Source organism: Pyrus communis, chromosome 15, assembly GCF_963583255.1.
Source record: "Pyrus communis chromosome 15, drPyrComm1.1, whole genome shotgun sequence".
Classification (NCBI taxonomy): Eukaryota; Viridiplantae; Streptophyta; class Magnoliopsida; order Rosales; family Rosaceae; genus Pyrus; species Pyrus communis.
This window is the reverse complement of record NC_084817.1, coordinates 10586343-10611092: the sequence shown is the minus strand read 5'-3', so window position 1 is coordinate 10611092 and position 24750 is coordinate 10586343. Positions and strand designations below refer to the sequence as shown.

The window sequence follows — 24750 nt, the reverse complement described above, 5'->3', positions numbered from 1 at the left end:
ATTCACATTAACCTAGAAAAAATCTAACTTCAAATTGTAATTCAAAATTGACCAAAAAAAATACAACTTCAAATCGAATTTCCACACAATAAATTCAAAATCCCATCAGAGAAAATCAAATGCTAAATCCAAAACGTGCATTCTCATTAGAAAAAAAAAATGGTAAAAAAAATCTCTAGAAAGAAAAACCCAGAAAAGAAAAAGAACTTGAATACCTGAGAATGCGGGGAGCCCCGATGAGCCAGTGGCAATGGCGGTCGCGAGTCGTTCTCGGCTGTTATAAGCTAACTCAGAGTGAATTCGTTGGGTATTTTAGTGGCGGTCCACCACGGGCTCTCGTCCTCGGCCACCTTCGTTTGTAGGCACAAAAGAAAGCTCTCCAAATTTTGTGAACTCGAGGCCTAAAATGGAGGCCATGGTTGAGAGAAAGAACCAGAAGCCAAAAGAAAGATTGAGAAAAAGGAAAAAAAATAGAGGATTAAACGATGAGCGACGCGTGGCCAAGATGGGCAAAATTGGAATTTTGCTGTACCAAGCAAACAACAAAACATGGGAGTGAGAAGAAGCAAAGGGCATTTCACCATTTTACTGTTCATGAACAGTGAAAAACAGTGCCAAGTAAACTAAGTTTTAGTATATAGATAATTTCTTTCCTCTAGCTCTTTTACGATTTTCCATGAAAATACAAATTCTATCATTACATATTTTCATCATAACATGTTAAAGATATTTGCGTACCAATCTTCTATCACAATTTTACAAAGAAAAATATTTCACTGGGTTTAAATTCTGCATGAAGAATAATTTTATCTGAGTTCATACTAGAATATGTGTAGTCCATGTTACGTTTTAGACAGAACTTCTAAACTCTTTCTATTTCTTGAATTGGTCAGGAAATAAATGACATATGTTGACCCTAAAAACTACCAAGCCTACGTGGTGCACAAACCAAGTAACTAATGAGCTAACGACGTCCTTTAGTTATGTGCGGGGCATGCTAACTCGTTGGCGCCGGGGAGTAAAATGTGTTGATGTGGCGTTGAGCGCACTACTGACTTCTCGATCTTGTGATTGTGGCCGAGGAATGAACACGTCTCGGCCTTTGGGTTCTAGAGCCTGAAGACAAGGTTGCTAGTTCTGCGAAGTTCACAAATTGTCGGCGCCAAGTTCGGTCACGATGATTATATTCGTGAGAGTATAAGCATGCTGAACTGGCACCAGGCTACATGGACACAAATACTCAAAATAGATGTATGTCTTGATGGTAAACGTGGTTTAACCGTCTGAATGCCGAACTCTGAAATTTACTTGCGAATATCCAATCATAAAACAACTTGGCTTTCAATGTGCCGAGCCTAGCAATCTGTAACACTTTATTTCGACGAGAAGGCTAATGAGATGACCTCTGCCAACAATGATTCTAAAATCCTTCTAGATCGAGACTTGGATAAATAACCAGTCGGCCTCGAAGTAGTGTTGTCTATCCAATTGAAGGTACTCATTGATCAGCTGATTCTACGGCTCCAGTGCTGTCTATCCAAACTAAAGATGTCGTTGGTTGCCTTCACAGTGCTGTTTATCCAAACTGAAGATGTGTTGGCGGGAAGAAAGGGGAGAAGGATAAAATCTCAAGGTTGTTGAGAAGCTTTATGCAGGGCAATTTGTGTGTTGAATTGGAGGGTGTTTGAATAATGCACTCCCTTCTCTATTTATGATAGCAAACTTCCCAATGGCTGAGCTAGAATTGTATTCGAATTAGAACTCCTCAACCCAATCTAATTAGGTCTCGCCCAATCCTAACTCTAATAGGACTCTGAACCAAGCTTTTAAACAAACCAGATTCATCCTCTAATTCTCAGCATCCTTAGCCTTACGACTCCCTATTGCACTAGGTTTCGACTACTTCACTCCTATATAAACCAATTCCCTTCGCAACAAGATTCGACCGTCCCTAACTGGACGGCCCACAAGAAAATTCTAGATAAAAGCCATTGGGCTGAGAATAATCCCAAGCTCGGCCTAAAATAATATTTTGGGCCCAAACAACATGTCAGTCACTTTTGAATCAGACTCTTTGAAACTTGTCGAAGGATTGAATATCTAGCTAACGTTGACTCAACTATCATTCCATACTTTGATGTTTTAAGATCTAAATCTTTTCAGGTGCTTTTATTTGGAAGTGAGTTTCATAATAAGTGAATCGTGTGGAGTATGCACACGGATAGTTGGATCTGGAGATCCCTATCCTCGTACCATAATTGGCGATGAGACTTTGCATTCAAATGGGACAGATTTACAATGGTCAAACTACATTGGGTGAAGTTGCAGCCTAGGACCATCCCGAATCGTCCCTTATCCTACTATAAGGAACCAAATAGAGGAAGAAATGCAATTGCAGAATTAGAACGTTGAGCAACATGTGGGGACACATGACAAGCTTGGACTAGGGGCAATTCTAGAAGGAAAGTTTGCATGGTGGGACAAGCCACGATTTACTTAGGATGTTGGATTCATAAAGGTAATGTTTGCTCGTGATTCATATTTGAGAAATGGTTTGGTCATTGGCAAAAATGATTAAGAGAGGGAAAATAATGCACAATGCAGAGGTATGAAAATTGATGTTAGACTATGAGTACAAATAATGCCATTATATGGGGTGAACTGTCAATAAAATTTAGTCTCTAAATTATTACCTGAGTGAACATTAGGTCTCTAAACTATTTTTTTTCACAAAAATAAGTCCTTGAATTTTAAAAGTTTGCCAATTACATCTCTAATATTAGATTTAAAACTACTCTATTCAAATTTCCATCAATTTAAATCACTTTACTTGCATATGATACATATTGGAGGGTAGATTGGTAATTTTCATAGAGAATGTTGTATGAAGTTAACTTTAGAGGGTAAATTAGACGTTTAGATTCGCAATCTATATGAAATGTTAAGGGCTTAAAGGTAAGAAAATAATGGTATTACACTCTAAAATGTGTCAATTGACTTAAAGTTGGCAAAATTTTGGATAAAATAGCTTTGAATATAATAGTAGGGTTGAAATTAATAGTTTTTAATGAATTTATGGACTTATTTTACCGTACAATTAATTCAGGGACCTAATTTTCACTGGAATGCTAATTCACAGACTAAATCGACAGTTCACCTTGTTATATATTGTGAATAACTCACTCATGATTGTACCCCAGTAACAAGTATTCATGTCTATGCGTATGGACAATTTTCAATATGCTATATATGGTGTGTACTCAAGGCTTTTGAGCAAAAGAAAAACACCCTACATCAACTCCAGTGGCGGCGAAGTTGGCTGAGAGGAAAGTTTGAATGGAATAATTATAAAGGCAAGATGATGATGATGATCGGCATGCCAGCTCGGATCTCCAATATCATGAATGAAACAAGGCTACGTCGCTTTGATGATTTCCCTTGCGCTTGAACGTTGTTGCTGGTAGAATTCAGCATGTGAATGTTTAAGGCATGACAACTATGTGTGTTGCACTAACCCGCGTATATGCTACGGTCCAATCTTTTTCTACTATTATATATTAGACTGCTTGCTTATGAATTGCATTATTTATTATGAACCGATGTTTATGAATATGAGACCAAAAATTGAAAACATAAAATTAAGCTAAGGTTTATGAATTAAGATCGAAAACCCATGATCGAATGGGTTAAAACCAAATTAAGATTGAAAACCCAAAATTGAATGGGATAAGACCGAATTAAGATTGAAAACCCAAGATCAAATTAACATAGAAAACCCAAGATCAAATGAGATAAGACCGAATTAAGATCGAATGGGTTAAGACTGAATTAAGATCAAGAGAATTCAGATCAAGACCCAAGATCGAATGGGTTAAGACCAAATTAAGATCGAGAACCCAAGATCAAATGAATTAAGACCGAATTTAAATCGAAACCCAAATCAAATGAGGTCAAAGGGCTCGAGATAAAACATAAATATAGGCTGCAAAACCCAAAGATCAAAAAGGCCGAAGGCCCAAGACCTTGGTTTCAAGTCCCTAGAACAAATTATGGTCGAAGCCCAAGACTGAGGGCGAAGACCCTAGTTCAAATTATGGCCGAAGGTTAAATTATTGTGTGATCATAGCCAAAGGCTAAATTATGATAGTAGCGAAGGCTAAACTCATGTTTGAAGATCATCCACATGTTTGGTGGTATCATACCAATGACGTCACATGATTTTTTACAAAAGTAGGAAGATGATATGAGTTTGCAGAGAAAAAAGGGGCATCTTTGGGTGCAAAAATTAAGGCTCAAGCAATGAGCCACTTCCCATTAATCCTAAATTTGGGGGAGTGGAGCTAGAATAAAGGAGCATGATCGAATACTTCCATGGAATGTGAAACATGGAGAAATACAAGGAGAGTGGAACTTGGAGTCCAAACATTTTATACCTATAAAAACCCTAATAATCACACAAGAACAGGGAAGGACAGGGGTATGAGAGTTTCTATTTTCACGATCACTAACTTGAGCGTTGAAGTGTTTTATTATTGGTCCCCCTCCTTCCTCATTGATAGCGAGTGAAGATGGTGTCTTAAGTTTCTTAACGTGTTCAAGATTACTTGTTGGTAAAGAAATGAAATACCCAAAATTTTTCGCGCCAACAATGTATTTCGCAATTGAAATCTAATTGGGCATTTTGATTCCGATCAGGTCATAAACACGCCATAAAGTTAGTTGACAAGTTGGACTGAGGTGAAAACGTTACAAATTATAAAGATGAAAAATATTAACCAAAAATAAAATTAAAAGAACGAAGGTGAAAACTATAGTAATTTAATAAAACAAAATCGGCATTGCATCTATATTCTGCACGGAGAGGGTTTCGGAGAACAAACGGCATGTCGTTTGCTCTGGAAAAGCTTATAACGAATTAACAGTCGAGGCCGGCCCGCGGGAACGCTAAAATGGCGAACGGTTTAGAGAAGCAGGAACAGGAAGAGCAGCCATGGCGGATCCTCGAGTTCTACAGCGGCATTGGCGGCATGGTAATACAAAAACCCAAATACCTAAAATATCCCATTTTGCTTTCCAGTTTTTAAATTCTTCAACGCTTTTTGCTCAAGTTTGCATCTTTGCGATTGTCAGATGTACTCGCTAGTGAGGGCAGGAGTGAACGCCGAAGTTGTGGAAGCGTTCGACATCAACGACACTGCCAACGACGTTTACCTGCACAATTTCGACCACCTTCCCTATCAGGTTCTTCCCATTTTTTAGTTCAATTTTGTAATTTATCCAAATTCAAGCTCCTTTTTATACAGTGTGCACAGCCTAAGTACAAATTTGTGGTGCTTGATTACTTGAGGATCAAAAGTTTGTATATATATATGGCTACCCAATTTGAGTTTCTTGTACTAGGGATCGTTTAAGACTGCTTTTGTAGAAGTGCCTTTATCCGTTGAAATTGTTATTGAAATGCAAAGTGCTTTAGTGCTTCCGACACTTCTATGACCCAGAATTACTTAAAAGTTTTTTTACAAAAAGTAGGCGGAAGTGCTTTTGGTTATTAAAAATTACTTTTAGTGAGCAGTTCCAAACAGGCGCTTAATCTCTTAGATGCTTTACTTTTGGATGTTTTACAATTTGTTTGAATATTTTGGTTTAAAATTGCTTGTCAACTGGTTCTGTATTGGGTCAGTTTTGGCTTAGTACCATTTATTCCGGTGTTTGGTATTTTGAGCTGCTTTTTGATGTTTGGCTTTTCAACTGCTCAGACATGATGTTTCCTAAACCTACTTGAGCTCATCTTGCACTGGAATTTGAATATTCTTGTTTGTACAGGGTAATATTCAGAGCCTTACTGCTGCTGATCTCGATTGTTATGGGGGCCGATGCATGGCTTCTTTCTCCTCCTTGCCAACCTTACACTCGACAGGGTTAGTTTTCATCATTTTCGTCTTTACAGAGGTATGGCAACGGCTTAAGCAGATTTTCACTAGTTACTTATGGATAGATCTCCATAAGCAATCCGGCGATGCTCGGGCATTTTCATTTCTCAACATTCTTGAGTTGATACCACACACACATCTCGACCTCCGATGGTGTTATTTGTGGAAAATGTTGTCGGATTTGAGGTCAATTCTTGGAAGTTTCATCTTAATTGTAAGTAAAATATTGATTTGTTTTTGTTCCAATTCCCTTGTTTTATTTCCTGGCTGCAGACATCTGATACGCATACAAAAATGATAGAGATATTGGGAAGAACAAATTTTGTTCTGCAGGAGTTCATATTGAGTCCGTTACAGTTTGGTGTACCCTATTCCAGGCCACGCTATTTTTGCCTGGTACCCTCCTCTCTCACTGGTTTTCTAGGTCATTCAGAAACTCTTGGAAACCTCTTGCTCTTATTCTTTCCAAATGTTTTAACACATAAATTCATTTATCTTGCAGGCAAAGAGGAGACCTTCAACCTTTTACAATCAAGTTTTCGATAATCAGCTTCTTCGCTCGCTAGGGCCATTATTTGGGGATGCAAATGCTGATGAGACAGTGTTCTCTGAACTTGATGAACCACAAGAGAGCCGGGATGCGTTACTTGATTCTTGTGAGCCTATAGAAAGCTTTCTTGAATTCAAGAATTGCAGTGACCAGTCGGAGGTCCAATTTTGGGGACACCACTACTTGTTCTACAAACACTGAAGGAATATTGGAGAAAGATGAAGGGATTGGATATTGTAGTGGCATCGTAGATCAGTACATTGTTCCATTAAGCTTGGTAGAGAGGTGGGGAAGTGCCATGGGTATCCTTTTTCGTTATTGTTAGAACATGAATATGCTCAGTTTGGGGGTCCACCAGAGGAAACTTTCTAAGAGCAAAAAATCAGAAATTTTATGAATAGTGGATGTTTATGCACCTTAGATACTTTACCCCGAGGGGGGGTATGCTGATTTCGTTTATACACATCTTTTATGGACCTTCATTTATTAGTTTCATGTTTTTGGCGTGTTAATTGACAATTTTTCTTTGACCAACTTAGGTTGCTAATTTGCACTCTCCCGAAAGATTTTCAGTTTCCACAGCACATAAGCCTTAGGCAACGGTAAGCCACTATTTCATGTTCAGCTTGATGTGTATTTTGGCAGAAAATGAACAATGCTGTGCCTTTTACTTGGTGAAAATTATTCGGTGTCTGTCAGTAAGTGAGAAATACAAACATTTCAGCTCCTGTTAAACATGACAGTGGTTGTTCAGCAAGACTAACGTTTTCTGTCCGTTTCTTTTATGCTGCAGTTATGCATTGCTAGGGAACGGTTTGAGTAGAGCAGTGGTTGCTCCGTTACTCAAATACTTATTTGCCGGATAATTGAGATTATTCTAAGACACCCCGTTGTGGTAGATGCAGATCTCACCCACAGCACATACTGCTCGATGTTGTATGAAAGTTTTCAGTGTAGACGTGCGAGGATTCATAATTTCGTGAAATTGGTTCCGATTTGGTTTCGAATTCTCTCCGATTTATCAGCAAAAGAGTTGTATAATTGCACTCTTTTCTCAACTTTTTTCCTACGTTTCTCATGTGCATCTCTTATAGTGAATTTTCATCTCGAAAGAAAGAGTTGGAAGAAAATGCAATTTTTCTTTCATGATAACGTAATGGAAATCAACGATGAGAACTTGCATGTAGGGATTAAGGAATGTTTGCAACAGTTGGATTTTGTATAAAGTTCATGTCATTGAGTGGTATATACCATTGTAGCCGGACCCAAGAAACTGTTTTGGAAAATAATCTCTAGGGCAAAATGTGGCAACCCTAGGGTACGTTTAGCAATGAAGAAGTGCGAAACAAGGATGATGGAAGGGATGCGGAAGAAATGTAGATGACATATAGAAGATAAATATAGAGAGATGAGAAAGTTAAGCGTTTTATGAAACTAATTATGCAGCAAATGTGCTGGCTTGGATGGGTAATGATGTTGTCATTGTTCCATCTTGGACTTCTAATTTTCCTTTTCAATTGTCTCAATAGATCTAGTTTGACTCTTTCTCTGTCTTAGTTGTCGTTTTAAGTTAATTTTGTCAAGGAAAAACTGTAAACGACTAGGACAAATGCGCACATGTGTATCGGTGAAAGCCGTTAATTTTTATGACGCATCAATGATAGAAAGTAACTTAAATGAGCGTGAGCTACTATCGTGTCTAGAGTTGAAAAAAAACTATTAAGAGCTCTTTAATGTTTGTTTATTACTCCAAGATTTTTCATTATCACACCAGCACTCTTGAATTGATGTAAAAAAAAAAAAAAAAAAGGCATGCTTAACTCTATTTTTATGAATAATAACCTTTATTTTCCCAAAAAAAAAAAAAAACCTTTTATTTCAAGTATTTTTGGTGTATTGGATTTGAAATATTTTTCATTTTTTCTGATTACAAGAACACTTGAATTTTTAATAAAAAATCAATTTGTTTCCGATAATATTCTTAACAGTATCGCTTGTGAGAGTGAATACTTTCTATAAAAACAATTCCAAACGAGCCTAAAGACAATTCATCTTGCCAAACTTGTTCACCAAGTTTTTTTTTCTTTTCCAACAAGCGATATTATCTACATTATGGGGTGAGAGAGTTGGGCTAAGCCTCATAATGGGCGAGTCATAATAATGTGGTTCAATCGCCATTGGCGAGAATCAACCCTAAGACCTCTCACTTACAAGTGAGGAGGAATAGTAGATTGTAGTACGAAGTGGCACTAAGTCCTCGTTTTAGAAAATTGTTGGACACATTTTTGTTTTTACTTTAAAAATGTTAGACAGTTGGACAATAAGAACTCAGTCACACCAACATGATGAAAACAAAGATCTTTGAGGGCCTTGAAACCAGAATTGTTTCTGCCTCCAAATCCAATAGTTTTGGAGAAATGTATAGTTATTACCTATGTGTTGTAAAAATCCGCACTGAGAGGTGAGGTGTCGTCCCGATCCCGATTGGGTGCCAAACGGTGGACAAAATCAGGGAGTTGTTAGCCTGCCTAGGCGCTCCTAGGTGGCCTAGGCGGTGTTAGGTAGTGGTGTTAGGTGGTACTCCCTGTCACCTTCACACTTCACTAATGCCTCCTAGAAGCTGCAATAACTCACATGCCATCAGCTTTGCGTAGGTTATTTGTCACAATATTAGTGTATTGTGAACCTATTGGAGTGCATAATTTATGGGGGGAATTTCATTCATTTATGGGACAAGACTACCCAACATCCAGCAGCTCAAATAATAGGGTTATCATCAATCTTTTGTTGCGGGATCTAAATGCATTGTTACAACAACATGGTAAAAGAATTCGTGATTATGATCTTCCACAAATTGATATGTTCGTAAATAGCTCAGCAACTCTAACAAATATACAAGATGAGCTTGCATTTCCTGTTCCCCCAGAAGACCTGCAATCAATTCAGACATTAAACACTGATTAACGCACTGCATTCGACATAATCATGAGAGCTGTTACATGTAATCAATCAGCAGCTTTCTTTGTAGATGGCCCCGGCGGTATTGGAAAGACTTAATTTTTTCGTGTAATACTTGCTTCGCTAAGGAGTGATGACCTCATAGCTATTGCAACAGCCACATCTGGTATTGCAGCTACTATTTTACCTGGAGGAAGAACATCACATTCACAATTTAAGATTCCTATTGACTTATTGTCCACCAACACTTGCTCTATAAGCAAGCAATCAGATTTGGCGGAACTTCTAAGGCGTGCAGTTGTTCCTATATGGGATGAAGCCACTATGACTCATAGGAAAGCATTTGAGGCTTTAGATAGAACCTTATGAGATATAACAGGCATGTAAACACAATTTGGTGGCAAAGTGATGATTCTTGGTGGAGATTTTCCTCAAGGACTTCTCGTTGTGCCTCATGGAACCAAAGCGTAAACAATAGATGCATGCATTGTAAAGCCCTCATTATGGAAGGAGATTCAAGTTATCCGGTTGAAACATAATATGAGAGTTCAACAAGACCCTGATTTTGCAGAATTCTTGCTCCGTGTTGGGGATGGAAATGAGTCATTTGTAGAAGATGATATGATTAGAATCCCGGATTCATTGATTATTCCTTGGCATGGCGATGAATCAATTGGTGATCTTATTGGTTTTGTATTTCCAAGATTAGAGGAGAATGCTTTCAACATTTCTTATATGGTTGATAGGGCTATCATCACCCCAAGGAATGCGGACGTTGACAAGTTAAATGAAGTGGTGTTAAACTCATTTCCTGGGAAACAACACATTTATTACTCTTTTGATAGAGTTGACGATGACCCTCAAAACTTATATAAACAAGAGTTTTTGAATTCTATAACTCCAGGTGGCTTACCTACTCATAAGTTGACATTGAAGTTGAGTGCACCAATCATACTACTTAGAAATATTGATCCAAAAACTGGGTTATGCAATGGAACAAGGTTGATATGTCGGTGATTCTTTCCAAATTGCATTGATGCTGAAATATTAATTGGGCATTTTAAGGGCACAAGAGTTTTCCTGCCACACTTTCCTTTGAAGCCTTCGGAAAATGTAAAGTTTCCGTTCTCTTTTATGCGTTGACAATTGCTTGTAAGATTAAGCATTGCGCTGACCATAAACAAATCTCAAGGCCAAACAATTCCATATGTGGGTGTCTATCTCCCTAATCATGTGTTCAGCCATGGCTAACTTTATGTAGCTTTGTCAAGAGGAGTTTCCACACAGACAACCAAGGTCCTTATAAGAAATGGTGTCATTGCAGGACAATCTAGAGTTTATACAAGGAATGTTGTATATAAAGATGTTCTAACATCATGCCATATGCAACAAGATGAATAAAACGTAAGGTTTACTTACTTCTCCCTTTAACATTATTTTCTTCCTTTTTTTTCCAAAATGAATCAAATATTACAAATTGCTATTTTTCATTCAGACTTGATTATAAAATTTGGTTCTCTTTAATCTATTTGTGAATGAAAGAACTACTTGATCTATTTCTAAAGCTTGATACAATAGTTGAGGCCCCTAATTCTTTTCTTTAATTTTGAATGCATAGGGGCTGTTGTCTAGGATATGCTAATCTTTGAAAATGCAATCTGGAAACTATTATCTAATTCTGGGAGAGCTCAGTTCTTCATTATATGCATACATACATACATATATATATATATAGGAAGCCTTTAAGGGGAGAGATCCTTATTTTTCAAAAAAAAATGAGGACATCCTCTTGATCGTTAGATTTGGCTTTAATGAAATCTTGTGACTACCAAATCTAACGGTCAAGATGATGTTCTCATTTTTTTTTTGAAAAATGGGGATTTCTTCCCTTAAAGGGTCTGATATAAGATTTTTTAAAAAAAATAGGGATCTCTTTCTTTAAAGGGCCTGATATAAGGTTCTGTCTTCTTTATATGCAATTAAATTCCCTTCCTTTTAGTAATATTTTTAGGAAATAAGAAGATTTCATTAATTAATAAATATCTTTAAGCATAAAACAACCTTATATATAAATTAGGTGTAAATTAACCCAACGGTATGCTCCCTTCTGGCCGGGGGCAAAACTTCAAGCGGACCCCCAAAAAAAAAAAAAAACCAAAATATAAATTCTAAATTCGTAAACAATTTTATTTTCTTCATATTCTCTCTCACACAAACAGGAAAGTGCAAACCCTAACTTTCTAATTTTCCTCCCAATTCCAAGTTCGCAATTCTCAACCCCTACAGACTGGAAATCCCTAATTGAAGCCGGTACACAAAGCATCCAGAGCAATATTGTTCGCGTGTTGGTCGAATTTCGAAAAATCTCAAGCAAGGTGAGTCAAATCTGTTCTAATTTTGATTTCTAGGGTTTGGAATATACGCCCTCAATGCTTTGTTCGTTTACTTTTATGTTAAATTGAATACGTTTGGATTGTTTTGCGAAACATTTTGGTGTTAATTGCTTGCCCAAGAACTCCGAGTCTGATATTGTATTCAAATTTGGGGTTTTTCATTAGCTTGGTGCAGTTTGATATATTGGGGCTTTGGGTTGAGTATATTTTGCTTATTTTTTATTTATTTTATTAGCTTAGTCAACATACTTTGAATTTGTAAACTGTTTCACTTCAATCTGGAAAAGGTGTTCCCTTTCTAAGTTTAACAAATGTGTATCTGCTGCTGATTTATTGTCGTGTTTTCATCTAGTTATTGATTTTACGAAACTCTTATGCTTCGTTTCTGATTGGACGATTTAATTTCTTGGTTGATACAGGTTTTGACATATTGGTAGTCATCATGAGATTCAAGAAGAGGAGCAAAGTGGAGGTACTTAGCCAAAAGGAGGCGCCTGCAGGAGCTTGGCGCTGTGCTGTGATTGTTTCTGGTAATGGCCATACATATAGTGTTAGCTATGATTCGTCTGGCAAGGACAGTCAGGCAGATATGCAGAGAGTCTCAAGGAAGGATATCAGGCCTTGCCCTCCGCCTGTCCAAAGAGTGGAGAGTTGGGCAGTTGGTGATGTTGCCGAGTTGTTTGATGATGGTTTCTGGAAAATGGTCACGGTGTTGAAGGTCTTGGATGAAAATTATTACTTGGCTAGCCTACTTGGATCTTCTGAGGAGTTAAGAGTCCACAAGTATAGGATCCGGGCACGCCAATTATGGAATAATGACAGATGGGTTGTGATCGGAAAGGTAAACTTCTATCTGGCTCATTGTTGTTTTATGTATTTTTATCATTCTTTATCTTGTTGAACATATTGATAACTGTTTCAGGCCTCTATTTTATTTTATTTGCTTACTAATATTCCTTATGGTTCCTTTTGATAGGGTCCCGATAATCAGATGAGCTCGCAAGTCCCACAAATGAATGCAAAAATAAAGTTACCCAGCGGAAATGGTTGTTTACCTCCCATGTACAACATCAGTTGTCAGGATTCCCATAGTGTTTCATCTGGATCATTGAAGAGAGCTTCTCCAGATAGCTCTTCTATTGAGGGATATTCTCGAAAGGTGAGGGCAATTAAGAAGGGGTGTGAGCGTCAACGTGTTTTTGCTGGGTCCCCATCTTACTTGCTCAAAAAGGTAGATGCTGTTGCTTACCCGCGCGAAAATCTGGGTGAAAAATACATGCATACTTCCTTTATGAATCGTACAACTGGATGTTTTGAAAAGGAGAGGGAGAAGCTAAATGGTGTTATCTCTTGTTTTGTTGAAAGAAGCTCAGAACTTAATGATAGTATTAATGATGCATGCTCTGTTGGTAGTTGCAGTGTTATTAGTAGCAGTTCAAATAAGTTGTCCGGTCATTTAGTAGGTACTAGTCAAGATGCAGATACCCTTTCTAGTGATGCAGAGACTTTTTGTTGCTATGAAGATGCGCAAGAAAACTTTTCCCTTCCTCTGAAAGAGGATGTAGCAGCAGGAATACATAGGTTAGAATTGAATGCTTATCGCAGTACTCTGGTAGCAATGCATGCTTCTGGGTCCTTAAACTGGGAACAAGAAGCGTTGTTGACAAATCTCCGTATTTCACTTCACATTTCAAATGATGAACATTTGATGGAAGTAAGGAACTTACTCTCACCAGGAACAAACTTTAATCTTAGATAACTTTTGATCTTTATGATGTTCAATAGCTTTATTGCCTCTCGTACTTTGTAAGAATCAGACAATAATTGTTATGATTTCTCCTGCTCATCTTGATTGTTCAAGCTTTACTGATTTAAACTTGGGAAATTTGTACTTTGGAAATTATGTACCTTTGTAGAAGTGAATATTTAGTCTTGGGAAATCTGTACTGTTTCTTGTCAACTGTTTTTCATAATCTCGTTACCAGTTTTTTTCCATTGGAAGAAACAAGGATATATTGCTCCATTTTGTTGTGCTTATTTTAGTTTCCAATGTGCAAATGTAAGTATATAAAATTTGTACTTGGGAAGCTATGTACTTTATCATATTAAGAATTGAGTATTTGTACCCCTTTTCTCCTTTTGGGAAGGCTTGTGCTTTGTAGCTCTCATGTCCAGTATTTAGTGAGATTAAACCAGAGAGGATTTGTACATATCCAGGATCTAGTCTATTGGGACCCAATTACGTCTGTTAGTTCGATGGTGATGACAAGGATGAACACTTGTCTCCGCATGGTTTTGGTTTTATCATAAGGACTTCTGTGTCTGACTCTAGATTTTTTGCGAGGTAAAATGAAAAACCAAGTTTCTGATCCGGGAACAAGGGTCACCATATTCTGACACCCCACTTGCATGTATTGCTGGCTAATGCATCATGCACCATCTTTCTGTTCTCTCAATTTTTTGGTTGAATGAGATGGTATCATTATGTATGTGGAAGATTGGTTATTTTGTTCTGCATATTGCATGGAATATGAAGCCAGTTGTGATGCCATATTATCTTTTTACTCATTGAATTGTGCTTGGTTTCCTTGTTACCATGTGAATGCATATAGAGTTCGGTTTCATGATTCTTATTTCAAATCCCTGCATTTTCAGGGCCAAGGTTGGACCCTTGCTTGCCTTGCCTTGCTTCTAAAGGCCCAGATGATGCGGGGATTTATCATTTTGGCGTGTACAGTGGGACAGTCTATTTCCAATTTTCTTGGTGTACGACTATGTCACCAGCAAATGGTACAATTGTTTCCTCTGTTTCTTTGATGTGGTTCATTTCGGCTCTGCTGGGAACTGGGACATATCTTGTGCAAAGAAGAACATGAACTTTTAAAAGGTTTCCAGTTTGCTTGATGTAGTTTACCTGATCTTTTGTTCTATGAACTTTGTATTTTCTATCGACTTTTCGTATTGCTTGACATAAAAAGCTATGTTAGTTTAGCACTATTTCCATGCACTTTTTGAATTTGCCCAGTAAACTTTCTGTATTTTTGTTTTATCTTATTGAACTTTGGAATGTTTATATGATCCATATCTATTTGTTTATTCGAGACTCCTTAACTGTCAGTACCTTGTGCATTTGTGCGACAACCTTACATGGCTCCGAGTTTACCATATAAAACCCCTGTTTGGCGTGCATTTATTTCCTTATTAGTTTATGTACTTCGATCACAGTAATCTGAAGGCACTGATATTTCTGTTTTGATAGTGTCATGACATTACGATCATATGACATGTTCAATTTAAAATAATTATTCTGATGCTGTGAACCTAAGCTTTTGATGGTATTGAAATTGTCATATTTACAAGAGGTGATTCACGCAAGTAGAGAGAAGTGAAAGGAAAGAACTAAACTTGATTCCGCCAAGAGCTTCTCGGAATTCAACAAGGAGGAGGTATGGTCTTGGAAGGTTGCTTATTGTTTGCGATATCTAACGCTCAATTAGGCACGTGTGAACTGTTGTGAAATATGATTTTTCCAATTGAATTAAGAGTTGTGTGAGTGGTTAAAGCAATTTGTAGTTATCTCGTTTGAAAAAGAAGCATGCTAAGTTGATGAGCAGTCTGTAATTAGCTTCCTGTTATACAATTGTTTGTTTGGAATACACTATTGTAATTGTGTATTTGTTTGAAATTAGCAAGAAAATTACTCTGTTCACATACACAAACAGGTACAACTTATACATGCAAAAATAGTTAAGAAGTTCAACAATAATACCATATAGCTTTTTTGGCGTAGCCAAGTTGGTTAAACCAATGCGCTTTCCCTTTGCACCTAAGTTCGAATGCTCATAGTTTCTCTTGAATTATGGCATAGAGCTTGCTTACAATGTTATTTTGGAACCGTGAAGACCCAGTGCTCCACGGCATGTTCAACAACAACGTGCCAAGAACACTCCAAAAACCAAATGCAAACCCTAATCCCAAGCTCAGATTGAGCTAACCGTCTTCAAGTAAACGACCGATTCCCTCTTTTTGATTACCCGATGAAATTGGACTTCCAACATGGTTTATGCAAACCCTAATCCCAAGCTCAGATCGAGCCAACCGTCTTCAAGTAAACGACCAATTCCCTCTTTTTGATTACCCGATGAAATTGGACTTCCAACATGGTTTATGTTGTACTTCTCCAGTTGATGTCCACAAAGTTTATTGCCAAAGAAACTTGACTGATCAAGGCTATGAAGCTGTGTGCTTTCTGGAATTTGTTCTGTCAGATAGTTGTAGGACAAGTTCAAGTTGCTTAGAAATGTAAACTTTGACATGCTTGGAGAAATCTGACTAGTAAGTTTGTTGCTCAAGAAAACGAGAGATTCTAACCATCTCATATCACCCATCTTTGAAGGGATGTTTCCAACCAAAAGATTTCCTTGAGGTTGGTCAGCTCTTCGAGTATCTCTCCGGATATAAAGTTGCCTGAAAGGTCCAAGCTTTTCACCAAAGTAAGTATTTTGTTGTACTCCACTTCTCTACCTTTTCTCACCAAGATTGCTTTCTCTATGTAGTTGTCCTCGAAAGTAGCATAACGAAAAGCATATGATCTAGAGGAGAACAAAATGGGGTATCCCGAGTTTGAAAAATTTGCCATGGTTGTGAAATTCTTGAAACACTTTGGTATTGCTCTGGAAAAATTGTTGTCTGCGAGGTCCAGGATATGGAGATTTTGGAGACTGCATAGTTCATGAGGAATGTTGCCGTGAAGCATGTTCAAACGGAGGCTGAGAACTCCCAAATTCGGAAGGCTTTTACCAATCCATGTTGGTATACTTCCAACAAATTCATTTGTGTGAAGGTCAAGAAGGAACAAGGACTCATATTTTTGTAGGGAAGTAGGTACTTCTCCAAATAAGTGATTATTGCGCAGGTGCAACGAAGTAATCGTACTGAAACTTATGTACCGATTTTTGTACTAAAACTTATGTACTAATATATTTGTACCAAAACATATGTACTAATACAGTCGTACCGAAACTTATGTACCGATTTTTGTACTAAAATTTATGTACTAATATATTTGTACCGAAACATATGTACTAATACAGTCATACCGAAACTTATGTACCGATGCATTCGTACCGAAACTTACGTACCAATGCATTCGTACCGAAACTTATGTAGCAAAGCATTCATACCAAAATTTATGTACTAATGCAATTGTACCGAAACTTATGTACTGATTTTTGTACTGAAACTTATGTGCCAATGCATTTGTACCGAAACATATATACTGATACATTCGTACCGAAACATATGTACTAATACATTCGTACCGAAACATATGTACTAATACATTCGTACCGAAACTTATGTATTGATGCATTCGTACCGAAGCTTATGTATCGATGCATTTGTACCAAAACTAATACATTCGTACCGAAACTTATATACCAATTTTTGTTTTAAAACTTATGTACCAATACATTCGTACTGAAACATATGTATTAATACATTCGTACCAAAACATATGTATTAATACATTCGTACCAAAACATATGTACTAATATATTTGTACCAAAACTTATGTATCGATTTTTTGTACTGAAACTTATGTGCTGCATTCATACCGAAACTTATGTACCAATGCATTCATATTGAAACTTATATTCTGAAGCAATCGTACCGAAACTTATGTACCGATGCATTCATATTGAAACTTATATTCTGAAGCAATCGTACCGAAACTTATGTACCGATACATTCGTATCGAAACATATGTACCGATACATTCGTACCGAAATTTATGTATCGATGCATTCGTACCGAAACTTATCTACCGATACATTCGTACCAAAACATATGTACTAATACATTTGTATTGAAACATATGGACTAATACATTTGTACCGAAACATATGTACCAAGAGGATCGGAGTCACAAGAGAGTGTCAGAGTCGTTGAGTAGAGGGCTTGGTTTTAAGTGAGAAATGTTTATATTTTTATGAGCGATTGAGATCTAATCTCAATCAAATCAAACGCCCACATATATTTCAATTGAAAAATATAAATCCATCTCACTGAGAACCTTCCCAGACGTTCATAAAATCAAACGGCCAATCAAATCAACCATTTGGTATCACCGAAGAAATGGCTTCGTGGTCCCGATCCTCTTACCGAGTTCCGGTAGTTGTTTGATTCTGGATACCCAAAGGTTCAGTACTACTCGGTTCAATTTTTTTCAGGTGGGGTTCGACATTAAGGGAGTGTGGTTGGAAGTTGAAGGTGTGCTGAGTCAAACACACTACACATAGAAATGGGTGAAGTGGATTTTGGTTGGTGATGGGTTTTTTTTTTTTTCTCTTTCGGTCTTAGGTTTGGTTTGACCTGCAAGATTTTGGGTAATTTCTTATGGGTCTCTTGGTTCAAAAAAGTTTTATGGACAACCATGTTCTATTATGGTGCTTTATCTATAGCTTATTTATTAGGTCGTGATAGTTTATTAAAAGTTATTTTTTAATATAAATTTTAAATAAATTTCTTTGTATTGGTGCTCCAGAAATTTAGTTGTTAACTCCAAATTTCTATATTTTAAAAAGAAAAATACTCTTATCAGGAATCGGTGAAAGATTTGGTATAAGAGTATATAAGATATAGTCATCATTCCATTTCCATTTACATTTGTACCAATACATCATTCCTTAAGGAAAAAGTGACATTTTCACATGATCACTTTCTGACATGCCCGACATCGATCCCGAGATAGCTTGCCATATGATGCACATCGAACCCCCACCAAACCAATAATCCATAAAATATGACATTTCGCACCCGATCGAGTGACGATCATTCAGATGGAGATTGACAAGCTATTGGAGGCCCGATTCATCATACGAGTGGCGCACTCAGCATGGATGCCCAACGTCATGATAGTGATGAAAAAAAAAAACAAAAAAAAAAAAGGCAAATGCAGAGTTTATGTGCAATACACCGACCTCAACAAGGCATGCCCTAAAGATCCTTATCCAGTTCCCTGGATCGACCTACTAGTGGACTCAACTTTAGGGAACCAACTGCTTAGTTTCTTGGACACATGCTCAAGCTACAATCAGATTGCGACGCACGAGCCTAACAAAGAAAAGATCGCGTTCGTGATCTAACAAGGCACCTACTACTATAAAGTCATGCCTTTTGGCCTCAATAACACATGAGCAACTTACCAACGACTGGTTAACATGATGTTCAAGAAACAAAATGGAGTAACCATGAAGGTCAACGTCGACGACATCATGGTGAAAGGCAAGCAGCTGTCATACCAAAACGGCAACTTAGCGAAAACATTCAACGTCCTTAGGGAGTACAAGATGAAGCTCAAACCTACCAAGTGCACGTTTGGAGTATCCTCAGGCAAATTCTTAGGGTACCTAGTGACTCAGTGAGGAATTGAAGCACACCCGAAGCAGATCCAAGCGATCATGGATATGACCCACTACCTTGAAGAAGATCCAGAGTCTGACCAGACGAGCAGCTGCACTCAACCGTTCCTCTCACAGTCCACCAATCGATGCAAGCCCTTTTTCAAGGCAATCAAGAAGGCGCATCGAGACAAGTAGGACGACGAGTGCGAGAAAGCGCCTCCGCTACTATTCAAATCAGAAGTAGCAGAGGACTTATACATGTTGAAAAATTGCACACTAGACCTTGTTTTTTAATGTAACCAACGGCAATAGACTAAACTAGCAAATATAGAAAACTTAGAAACACGCAAGACTTATACTGGTTCGGCTGAACTTTTGCCTACGTCCAATTGTGATTTCTCTAGGCAAAGAAATCACCGCTCCTTTGATTAATAATAGAGATTGCAAAACTTTTGCAAACCCTAGAACTAATCTCTCTCACTTGTCTCGATTGCCACAGTTTTTCTCTCTAAAATTTAAGCCTTGACGCACCCTATTTATAGGCATAGGGTGCAGTTTACATATCCTTTACAGATTATAATTCCTATTCTAAGTGGAATAGGAAATTAGACTTCCTTTCCAATTCCAAATAGACTTCTAGGATTTCTAATCTAAATTGAATAAGGAAACTAAGATTCTTTCCTAGCCCTTTTAGGAGAAGAATTGGTGCACCCTTTTTTCCGTAAAACAATCCTAAACAAAAAAGGACACTAATTGACGAGCCAAAACCTAACAATGCATCTATCTGGCAATATCAAAAGTACCAGTGAGCTCTGCCCTTATACGAGAAAATTTGGGGCCCAACTGCTTGTATTCTAGACTTCTAAATGTAGAACCCAGATATCCGAAGATCGAGAACTTAATTTTAACATTAGTTGTTGTAGCTCAAAAGCTCATCAGAATTTCAGGCGTATACGATTATCGTCATGACCCAATATCCTTTGTGATCACGCATAGTCCAGGCCCTTCTCAACGAATGATGAAATGGGCGTTGAAACTTAGCCAATACGACTTAGTTTACTGACCTCTTATGACGATAAAGGCCCAAGCATTAGTGGATTTCATAGTGGAATTTGCTCCCAATCTTATGACGCAATAACTTAACCGAGAAACTCCCTAGAGGCAACTAAGCATGCCGTAGCCGCACCAGCCCCATCTATAGGAGATTTCTGGCGTTTACACGTCGATGGTCATCCAACTACAAGGGCTCAGAAGCAGGTCTAGTTCTTGTCACCCCAAACGGTTTGATGCTTGAGTGGGCGACCACTCTAGGCTTCAAAGCATCCAACAACGAAGTAGAGTATGAAGTCCTATTAGCAGGCCTTCGAATGTCAAAAAACTTGACGGTGAAGAAACTTGCATTCCATTTTGATTCTCTGCTAATAACCAACCAAACAGTAGGGGAGTACGCAGCAAAACCTCCTAAGATAGCGCAGTACCTGGAGAATGTACGAGAGCAGCTCACGGTGTTTCAAACTACACCCTCACGCAGGTTCCATAAGCATAGAATGCTCACGTGGATGCCCTAGTAGGTCAACGCTCCACTTCGGATCATCAGTTCAGACGTTCCATTCCGTTCAAGTACTTGGGAAACCGAGCATAGAGACGGAACTAGCAGCCGAGGTGGCACAAGTCAACACAAACCCGAGCTGGCAATGCCCCATTGTGGATTACTTAGTCAATGGGACACATACACTCTCCGCAGACAGTCCAGAGTGCAGAACGAAGGCAGCACTTTACTTCACTTTATATTGCCATAATTCATTGCATATTTTGAACTTTTCTAAGAATTTTCCTTCTAATTTCAGCTAAATCTAAATAAGTTGATATATTCACTCCATTACAAATTTCCATAATTTCCGTCAAAAGCAACTAATATTGATATATTCATCGATATTTTCATAAAGGGAATTGTTATTAGCACTCCAAAAATCTCATTTGGCATTCCAAACTTTCTATAATTAGAAAGACAAATACACTTGTAAGGAACATAGAATAAGATTTTTAGAATGCTAATAACAATTCCCTTCATAAATTGCATATTAATATTTCCACTTGTGTCAATATCGATAAGTGATTGACTACATAGCTAGCAAGTGTTTGAGAGAGGTTTGATAGGACGAGTGGACTACTTTCATTGGGCCACTTCATGAGGTTGGTATAATAGGTACCAACATTACCCTCACTAAATATTGAAAAATCAATTATGCCTATGACAACTCTTCTTCTCCGACTTTTCTTTTCCAATTTTGTTTCTACCAACGCCGCATTCACCAAGCTTATGATCCCCACATTAAAGGGCAAAAAAGTGAAATTCTTTAATGTGCTCTTAGGTTTCTATACGAGTTTTTAACTGTTAAACCTTTGATCAAAGATGCAAATGCCCAATATCTAATGGCTACGAATCCTACAACACCTTCCATATAATTTTCATAAAAACATGGGCTAAATAGAACGCCACTGCATAACATAGACTGGACAAAGTGTAGGAAAACGGCTGATAGGAAGCCAGTTCAACATAAAATCATACATGGAAAACATCAAAACATGGCATTCTCCAATTCACATCCTCAATTGACCAGGAAAATCAACACTTACAAACAACAATACCAGCAGTTTCAGAAAAACAAAAGAAAAGGTCCGAGGACCCACGAATAATACTAAGGTAACTCTCAACCAGATGACAACTTCCACATCTACTCGAATGCTTCATCATCATCATCGGGAAGGGGCTGGCTAGCAGCTGCAGCAAGCTCAGCCTCGTGCCTGTATTATCAATGACAATATCTAATGTAAGGTCCTTACCGTTTGCAAAACAAACTAACAAAAAAGCAGTAAACACTAATACGTCGAGTTCAATCATAAACTATTTGCCTTTTTATAAGGCTTTATATTCCTTGTTGCATTAGATGTGTGCCTAAATGTGTGGGGTGGGGGGAGGGCGGGGTGGGTGTGGAGAGAGAGAGAACCTAAGAAAATTTGGGTACGAAAGAAGGCTTACTGTTGTTGTGCAGCAAGATCAATGTGCACTTCTGGAGGAGCCAAGGCAGGGGATTCAACAAAATGTAAGTTAGGGTCCCTGCAACAAGCAGCACTTTCAGTAACTTCAACTGCACATCAAAAAGTCACAAGAAAATTACACCTATTCACGACTTAAAAGATTTTACCCTGCAAGCTTTCTGGCGAGGTACAAGAAAGGCTTCTCGAAGTTATAATTGCTCTTAGCTGATATCTCATAGTACTGAAGATTCTTCTTCCTGTGGAAAGTAACTTGCTTTGCCTTGACCTGCCTGTTCTTGACATCAACCTTGTTTCCACAAAGAACAATCGGTATGTTTTCACAGACCCTGGAATTCAAAACACGAGAACCCAAAAAGTCAAATACCAAAACCCAAAACCTCATTGAGAGAAATACATGCAATAACAAATAAAGATAACTTTGCCAGCACACCTGCAAAGATCCCTGTGCCATGTGGGAACATTCTTGTATGTCAACCGAGCAGTAACATCAAACATGATAATAGCACATTGCCCATGGATACTGCACAACAACGTAATTCAAAATCAAAGTACGAAAATATCACATTTTGGGGAGCACAATCGACATACGCATGGTGAGCAATAACTATAAAACCTTCCTGCATCCACTAGGAATGGAACTACAGAAGTGGCCTGAATGCTAAAAGCTATAAAGCATAAATACATAAAAAAATCCTTTCAACAAGGTTGGAAGAAACTAATCTTAGTCATAATCCATAAAACAAAGGTTTCGTCATCCAAATTTGCATTATCATATCTCAATGAAGATTGAAGCATGTCCATCATTCGACTTGAAAATCAACATAGCACTATACAAGGATAAGCACCAGCTTTAGACTTGACTGATCCAATAACAAACCAAATCTTAGTAGCAATTAACGCTGACAAGAATTTAGAAAGCAGAATACTTGTGCTCTAAACACAGCCAAAAAAAAAAAAAAAAAAAAAAAAACCAAATGCAAACAAGTTTGATAACAAACTTCAGCCAGAAATTTAAGACTACAATAAAAAACTCACTAGTATCCATCTCTAAGACCTCCGAACTTCTCTTGCCCAGCTGTATCCCAGCAGTAGAATCGAATTTTTCCACAGTTAGTGAAAAAGTCCAATGGATGAACCTCCACACCAATAGTTGCTGTCCATTAAACAAGAATGCGAATGAGTTCCATAGATCACAAAATGGAAAGTGAACAGTCAATAAACCAAAGACAAATCAAAAGGGAAAAGCAGTACGCAAGATACTTACGTTCATATTTCTTCTCAAATTCACCAGTAAGATGTCTCTTCACAAAGGTTGTCTTTCCTGCATCGACAGAAGTTTCAATCAGGGAAACACCACATCATTATAAACAAATTACTAATACCAGCAACCCCATCATACCAAGACAGCATCAAACCACCAAACATAAAATTTAAGCCGCATTTTCATTTGAACAACCGTAACAAGGTCCAAGAACCGAAACGCCGGTAAACAATTTCTAGAGAAGCAACAAGTTTAGATGTACTTTAGTTCATTTCCATTGCCCTAATCGATTTTGAGGTAACGTCATCGGAAATCACCCTATAACTACCTAATCACTCAAAAATCCAAACTTCATGTCTACCATTTAGGTCAAGCTCTCAAATAAATAATTTATGTATCTACAACTGCTACATCAAATTCAACTCTTTAACCAAAATTAAATTCAAACTCCATATTTTCCGAGCAAAAGAGTTTGCATTTTGTTCATTTGAGTTCAGAAACCAAACGAATTGTCCAAACAAATAACAAACTTAAAAAATTCAAAAAACGAAAATTTTCACAGAAACCAAGCAGATCATGAATCGGGAGAGAATATAAAAAGTAGACCTGTTCCACCATCGCCGACAATGACGAGCTTGAAGCTCGGGTAATCCACGGTCTGCTGATTCGGCAAAGCCTGCAAAATTTCACCAAAAAAATTTAAAAAAATTAGTCAAAAACCGGTTTTCTCTGCAGCCAAACACACAATACGAAGATCAAAGGAAACGAACAGAAAATTTCCCGAGAAAAAATGTGAGGACTTACCATTTGCGTCTTGGTCCGACACTTTGAGTGGCGCAGAAGAGAGCAGAACGAGTGAGGGGGAGAGAGAGGGAACGGGGCGAGATTTGTTTAGGGTTTATATAGTCGGAGCCTTTTCAGAGACCCTAGTACTTCCTTATGTTAGCTTCAACGTGACGCAGCGCTCTGGACCGTCCGATTGTTACACTAAAATGAGATTTGATTGACACGTAGTGGGATCCGTTTGACCTTTTGGACTGTACCGGGTTTTGTCGGACCCGTTTTGAAAGATTGAATTGGGATGTTGAGCTGTTGGGCTGTTGGGCTTGGGCTGGCGTAAAGTGTGACATTTTTTATCATGAAAAATTGCTTTCCAAGTCTCATTTATTTGTTCAATATGTTCGAGTTTCTAGCA

General features: G+C 37.8%; 2 protein-coding genes and 1 pseudogene across 4 annotated transcripts; 2 read left to right on the top strand and 1 right to left on the bottom strand.

Moving 5' to 3' along the window:
• Positions 1 to 5614: 5614 nt before the first annotated feature.
• Positions 5615 to 7491, top strand: LOC137716777 (tRNA (cytosine(38)-C(5))-methyltransferase 2-like; annotated as a pseudogene).
• A 4119-nt stretch (positions 7492 to 11610) lies between these two features.
• LOC137717976 (uncharacterized) lies at positions 11611 to 15884 on the top strand. 3 transcript variants are annotated; one of them, XR_011065842.1, is made up of 5 exons: positions 11613 to 11813; positions 12251 to 12672; positions 12808 to 13545; positions 14487 to 15277; positions 15700 to 15882. XR_011065842.1 is itself a non-coding variant. In XM_068457501.1 (4 exons), exons 2-4 carry the CDS (start codon positions 12274 to 12276, stop codon positions 14646 to 14648), a joined length of 1299 nt encoding a protein of 432 aa, XP_068313602.1. In that variant the 5' UTR covers positions 11613 to 11813; positions 12251 to 12273; the 3' UTR covers positions 14649 to 15884. The 3 variants fall into 3 exon arrangements, 2 of the variants coding, with proteins under 2 accessions (XP_068313603.1, XP_068313602.1); XM_068457501.1 differs by having other exon boundaries at positions 14487 to 15884; XM_068457502.1 differs by lacking the exons at positions 14487 to 15277; positions 15700 to 15882 and having other exon boundaries at positions 11611 to 11813; positions 12808 to 14469.
• A 5835-nt stretch (positions 15885 to 21719) lies between these two features.
• On the bottom strand, positions 21720 to 24454 carry LOC137717278 (GTP-binding nuclear protein Ran-3-like). The gene is made up of 8 exons (XM_068456587.1): positions 24360 to 24454; positions 24162 to 24231; positions 23559 to 23615; positions 23330 to 23447; positions 22725 to 22814; positions 22441 to 22620; positions 22275 to 22352; positions 21720 to 22039 (listed from the first exon to the last, which is right to left on the bottom strand). Exons 1-8 carry the CDS (start codon positions 24360 to 24362, stop codon positions 21970 to 21972), a joined length of 666 nt encoding a protein of 221 aa, XP_068312688.1. The 5' UTR covers positions 24363 to 24454; the 3' UTR covers positions 21720 to 21969.
• Positions 24455 to 24750: the final 296 nt, after the last annotated feature.